Source organism: Rhea americana, unplaced genomic scaffold (assembly GCF_003343005.1).
Source record: "Rhea americana isolate MKP2758 unplaced genomic scaffold, rheAme1 scaffold_151, whole genome shotgun sequence".
NCBI lineage: Eukaryota > Metazoa > Chordata > Aves > Rheiformes > Rheidae > Rhea > Rhea americana.
Window position 1 is genome coordinate 1,873,160 of NW_028185606.1, and position 5,845 is coordinate 1,879,004.

At 46.2% G+C, this 5,845-nt stretch overlaps 1 protein-coding gene across 1 annotated transcript; it reads right to left on the minus strand.

The window, feature by feature from the left end:
* Window positions 1–1,513: 1,513 nt before the first annotated feature.
* On the minus strand, window positions 1,514–5,839 carry ARPC5 (actin related protein 2/3 complex subunit 5). Its single transcript, XM_085299675.1, has 4 exons — window positions 5,644–5,839; window positions 5,444–5,515; window positions 3,336–3,512; window positions 1,514–2,801 (listed from the first exon to the last, which is right to left on the minus strand). The coding sequence occupies exons 1-4, from the start codon at window positions 5,785–5,787 to the stop codon at window positions 2,739–2,741; spliced, it is 456 nt and encodes a 151-aa protein (XP_085155801.1). The 5' UTR covers window positions 5,788–5,839; the 3' UTR covers window positions 1,514–2,738.
* Between the last annotated feature and the right edge of the window lie 6 nt (window positions 5,840–5,845).

Genomic DNA, 5,845 nt, shown 5'->3' on the forward strand with positions numbered 1-5,845 from the left:
TGACCTGCTTCAAAATCAGGTAATTCAGAAAATATTTTTCAAGCAGCTGGGATTGCACCATTTCTTTTTTAAAAAATGGGAATTGATTGGGGTGTTAACCAACCACGGACCAATTGAAGCATACAAAGTAACACCAAACACCTGACACTCTCTAGCAGAGCTGTAAGGACAGAGCTATTACTGCCAAGGACTAGGCCAAGGCTGCTCCTACGTGTGATTGAGACCTGCACGTTTTCCACGGTTTTTGGAGCAAGGAGAGTTCTTTTATTTTGTTTGTGCAGCACCTACCTGGTGTTGAGCTTCTTCTACAGAAATTAATGAAGAACAAGCACCCTATGAAGGGAGGTAGAGCACAAGCACTTGAGGGTAACCACTGCCCGGGTCCTTGTCTGCACTGGGGCACCGCAGACTGGGGCCGCGGTGCCTCTTGGCCACCCATGGGCACCCTGGAGTAGAGGGGATGGGGTGGACTGGGGATACTGGGGGGCAGGTGAGGCGCTGGAGGGGCAGGAAGCAGGGCAGGCCCTGCACTGCCCTCCAGGGAAAGCAAGGGCTGCTCCAACAGCGATGCATAGCCGGCTGCCCAGCAGCCGGGCAGTGCTGCGCTGCCCGTGCCTGCCTCTGCCTGCCTACACGGCCACAAGGGCTTTGGGCTCAGACTGCCACAGGGAACCGGAGAACAAGGAGATGGGATGGAAGGAAAAAAAAACATCAGTGAGGAAAACTGCCTGCAAATTACCCCACAACTTGCTAGGATTACTAAAGCTGGCTTCTCGCTCACCCCTAAGCGAACAGTACACATGGGGAGAACTTTGGCTGGAAACTTCTGAAGGCACTAGATCTAGTTTTTAAAGTGACGATTAAAGTAACTAGTATGAAACAGCTTTCAGGTGTCAGAGTGCTCAAGACGAGGTTTCTGTATGCTCAGTCCCTTCAGAAGTTCAAGCCAAGTACGTGTTATCATTAATGATGTATGCACACAGTCATCCTACCTACAGGCCAAGCCCAGGACTGGTATTAGTACTTACACTGCAGTACAAACAGCAATTAAATGTTTCATCACTTGGAGTTGGGGCAGGCAAAGATACAAAATCCCAACCATAGAATCAGGAGTTCAGCTCCACATGACAACCCCGCTAGCCCCTTACCGCTTTCCTCTTTTTGTTCCTGTTTTGATAAAGCACGTAACATAGATGTTTGTGCGGATCTCAACGTCTGGCTAAAATTTTAGTTTAAGCAGAAGAATGCAGTTTAAAACATTTCTTGTTATTTAAATATTTTACTGACATCTCAAATCTTCTAAGCTGATTTAGCTGTGCAACTATCACCATTACTTACAACTACAAATAACTGCTCTGAAAAAGGCTTACCAAGAAAAATAGCCAAGAGGAAAACAGGATTTTAGGGACTGCTTTTTTAACTTTTCTCAGTCCTTGTACAGTACCATGCTGTACTAAAGAAATAACACTTATTCCAACCATTTTCCAACCATCCAGGCATTTCAGACACCAAGTAAATATTCAGTGACGATTTATTGTCTGGTCTTTATTATTATTACAAAAAAAGCAGATATCAAAAAACAGCAAAGATTTCACAAGTTTCCCAACAGTTTTACACAACTGAATTGCTGTAAAATGGTGAATGTAAAACAAGTGTATTTAAGCCCTGGCCCTAAACATTCAAAGGCAGTTTGTGGTCTGCGATGCCCTAGGCTTGCTTAATTCTTTTTAAAATACTCCTCTCTATGCTGGGACTTAATTTGCCCACTAGCTAACACACTGTGGTAAAATACAACAGGAATGTAAACTTTTTGGGATCCTTTAAGACCCTATATATCTGGAAAATAAAATATGGGAGCCTTGCAAAGGATGGTGCAGATACCAGTATGAATTTCTTAGATTACCACAGGCAGCCATTATGTTGTGCTTGACAAAATCAAATCACTTCCAAGTTGCTGAAAAGTGATTTGCTGTGTGAAAGCTTTTCCTTCTCCTCATCAGGATCTTTGCTCCCCCCCCCCCCCCAAAAAAAAAGTTCACTGGACCAGGCTCTACTGTAAGTGGCCCAACAGCCTTTTAAATTCTGTCATCCAAATTGCACAACAGACAATTTCATCCTATTGTGACTTTCCAACAGTGGACTCAGCATTTGATCACAAAAAACCACACTAGGCCATGAGATGCAAGATTAAGAAAAAAAAAATGCTCAACTTTCTGGAATGATAATCAGGTTTGGAGGGGAGCCTTTGCCTTCTGTCCTATTCACTGCTGTAGGTTCAGAGGCTGACCAAGAGAAACATGGTCCAGTTACCTATATTAATAGCTGCCCCACTTCTCAAGTATGTATCTTACATCAAAACACTGCTTGGCTAGCAAAAAGAATTAAGACACTGCCCTACGTCCCTCAGCTTTTGCTTGGAAAGTCAGGTCCAAATCTGTCATAATTATACACAAATGCAAATCGTCCTAAACATGAAGTTGTATATGTAGCTATACATGTCACTGAAATGCTCTTGAGTACCAAATATTCCTGTTAGAAATAAAATTGCACCTTCATAATTTTCCAGAGTTCAACAAAGAGATCAAGATATGCATTATTTGTCAGATATGAAAGAAGCAGCGAGAAGGCAAGCTGAGAGACAGAGGCTGCCCACAGGGCAGCAATGGCATTTGGTTGTTTGGTTTTTGTACCAGCGTTTCCCACAGCCACAGAGGGCAGACAACCATTTGTTGCTGGACTTAAACCGTTTTTCTGGCAGTTAAAACACGGACAATGGACCCCACTCCTCCAGCAGCCAGGGCCTGAGAAGAGAAACACGGCAATTAACACGAAGTCAAGGAGGTAACGACAGGCTGAAACAACTGCTTGACAGTAGGGACTTCCAGATTCCAGACTTCATTTCAAATTAGCATCTCCCAGCACTTTATGTAAAGTGCAAAACCAGTACCAAGGGTGCTAGGGAACTATAACCACGTTCACTCTAAAGATAGCTATTTGACAGGCTTCTACTTCCCTACGTAACTAAGCTGCAAATTTTGCTTCCCTCTAAGAAGGAAATTCTACTTTCATCTGCTTTAATTACTAGAGTAAACTTCATTTACCTCAGTCTAACATAAAATTAAATTTTAAGTGTAGAATCTTAACCTAAGGAATCAAAAGAGATATAATTCAACTGTGAGCCTGCAGGACCATATCCTTCTCGCTGTGTGAATACAACATTTCAGCTTTACCAAACAGAAAAATTATTCTAACCAGGCTTGATGAGTGTGTTCTGGCCCCAAGAATCTACTACTAAGAATAACCCAGTCAAGAAAATGCATGTCCTATAAACGCACCTTCTCATGCCACTGCAGCAGCACAGCACTGCTGTTGTCAGAAGGGCTCTCAAAGCCCTTGTAGATGTACTTCATTAGCAGATCAACGCCATTCTTATCCAGTGACTGCACTGCTTTCTCAATATCATTGGCTTTGAAAGAGATGAGGACCTTCAGGACAATACTTTCTGCACGATCCTGTGAAGAAGCAAGAAAGGCAGGGATCCATTCATTCTCAAATACGGTGCATCCAAATATTAGTAATCTCTTGAGGAAGTAGAATTTAATTTTTCTCTTTAACAATTTCTGAAACACTTTCTTTTTTTTTTAAAAAAAAAAAGCAGTTTGTACACCTAGCTTGTACTTATAATGTGTAAGAGACCTTCCCCCAACAGTATAGTCTAATTAACTTGCCAAATACCTACAATTCTAGATCTAGAGGTAAGTATTTGAATTTTTATTTAATTCAAGTTATTTAAGTTCAGCCTACAGATGAGCTATAAGGAAACCTAATACTTAATGAGAAGGCCAGTCCCAACACAAACAGTAAAAAGAGTTTAACAAATTTGTTCTCTACTAAGTTTTCTGCCTCTCTACTTCTGTAAGTTTCTACCCATTATATGAAAAAAGGGTCCAGTTTTCATAGCAAAACTCAATTTCTGGGAAGCTCCAGAACAGTTATAAAAATTAAGTACCTGGCTACCTGGCCTGCCTCATCACCAAAGCCTTTTCCATGCTTTTGTACTGTTTAATGAGATAAAATTACTCTATTCCATGTAAACAGTATTGGTCAACCTAGATAAGGGGACTCCTGAAAGCCACTCATTTCAAAAACAGTCAACTTCTGTCCCATCCGCATAGGAGGCAAACTGGCAGCATTAACAATACTTTGCATTGATAACCATTTGCAAGTCCATGTGGATGTCTTTTCAGGCTCAGGAATTTGTGTGGCATGAATACAGCTGCAGATTAGCCATATAATCAGCAAAGAAAGATCTCCTCTTTCTCATTCATCATTAATTGAGGAAAAAATAAAAGAAAAAAAGATCTCAGGTTTGTTAGACCTTTAAACAATCCCATCATCCCAAATACTTCAAGCAACTCCCTCCTACAAAAATTAAGAAATTTGGTTTCCTTGTTTAACTTAATATCCCTTAGCCACTTGGGTGAATGAGACTTCTCATATGAAATGAAAACAAAAAATAACCTCCCCAATATCAAATAAAATTGAAGCCAAACATTAAAAATCCATTGCTGTACCCTTAGCAACCCCACTGCCTTCACGCTCTATTCTCAATTACAATACACACCCAATGGGAAAAAATCATCAAAACGAAGATAAAACTGTTTAGTCCTTTAAATGGTGGTATCTGTACATCTATATTGTATAAATACCGGCTGACTCCCAGATCCCGGTATAACTGCACAGGGCTCGGTGAAGCCTTCACCGGCAGCCTTGTGAGGTTGGTGCGGTAGCAGAGCAGCACAGAAACGTGCCTGCGGGATTCTCTTCCAACAGCAAGACCTCTGCGGGTGCTCCCGAGCGGGGCAGTTCCCGGCGTTATCCGCCTGCTCCTCTCGCTGCTGAGCCACGAACTACTCAGGCTCATCTGGGGGATAGTCGGCAGCAGGCGCATAGGGTGCGCTCCGCTTGTGTCACAGGGGGAGCGCCTGCATTTTCTGCCCTTTACCAGCCTCGCTTTGATTGGATGCAATAGCTATCGTTTCTTCCTTTTTTGTAGGTGCAGAGCCCGGCCGTGGCAGCGTTTCTCAGAGATGACTACCAAAGCTGCGCTTCCTGGATCGGCGAGCGCTCCGCCGCCGGCTCCAGCGGTACCGACCCGCTCCGGATCGGGCAGCGGCGCCCGCCAACGCCTGAGATAGCCGGGCCGCGGGATGGAGAATTCACGGCGGCTGAGAAACCTGCACCGAAGCGGCGCCAGCACCGAGTGCGCGCTACGCACAGGTGCGAGCTACAACTCCGTGCACCCCGGTCAGGCTAACCGCGATGCTTCGACACCAGCGAATACCCCAAAGCAGCCTGCTCGCCTCGCCCACGGCCCGCCTAGGGGCCGGGGCCGCACCGGCGTCAGAGAGCAGCCCCGGGAGCGCGTTACTCGGGACTCCACCTTCACGGCCTGGTTCTTGGTGTTGAGCGGCGGGTTCTTCAGGGCTGCCTGCAGCGCGGCCATCATGTTCCCTCTGCGAGGCCGTTAAGGGCAACCGCGGGGAAAGAGGCGCCGCCGCCCCGGCCACCGACGGCGCCACAGCCGCTCGCGCCGCGCTCGCCCCCGCCCGGCCGCTTCCCCCCGCCGCTGGCGGAAGGATATTGCCGCAGGCAGGAATCCACTTCGCCCTCGTCGGGCCCCGCCTGGCCATCGCCTCCGTCCTCCTCGTCCACGAACTTGTTCTCGTCGTACTCGTCCACGTCCACCCGGCGGAAGCGCGCCGACGACACCGTGTGCTTCGCCATGGCCGCGGGGCTGCCGCCGCCGCCGCCTGCCCTCGCCTCGCTCGCCGCCGCCGCCGCC

Excerpts from the sequence above, each read along its gene's own strand:
- ARPC5 (XM_085299675.1), bottom strand. The coding sequence starts at position 5,787 with ATGGCGAAGCACACGGTGTCGTCGGCGCGCTTCCGCCGGGTGGACGTG. Across the intron at positions 5,516-5,643 it reads TGGATTCCTGCCTGCGGCAA|GGGAACATGATGGCCGCGCT; the intron begins TATCCTTCCGCC and ends CGGCCTCGCAGA. Across the intron at positions 3,513-5,443 it reads CCAAGAACCAGGCCGTGAAG|GATCGTGCAGAAAGTATTGT; the intron begins GTGGAGTCCCGA and ends GCTTCTTCACAG.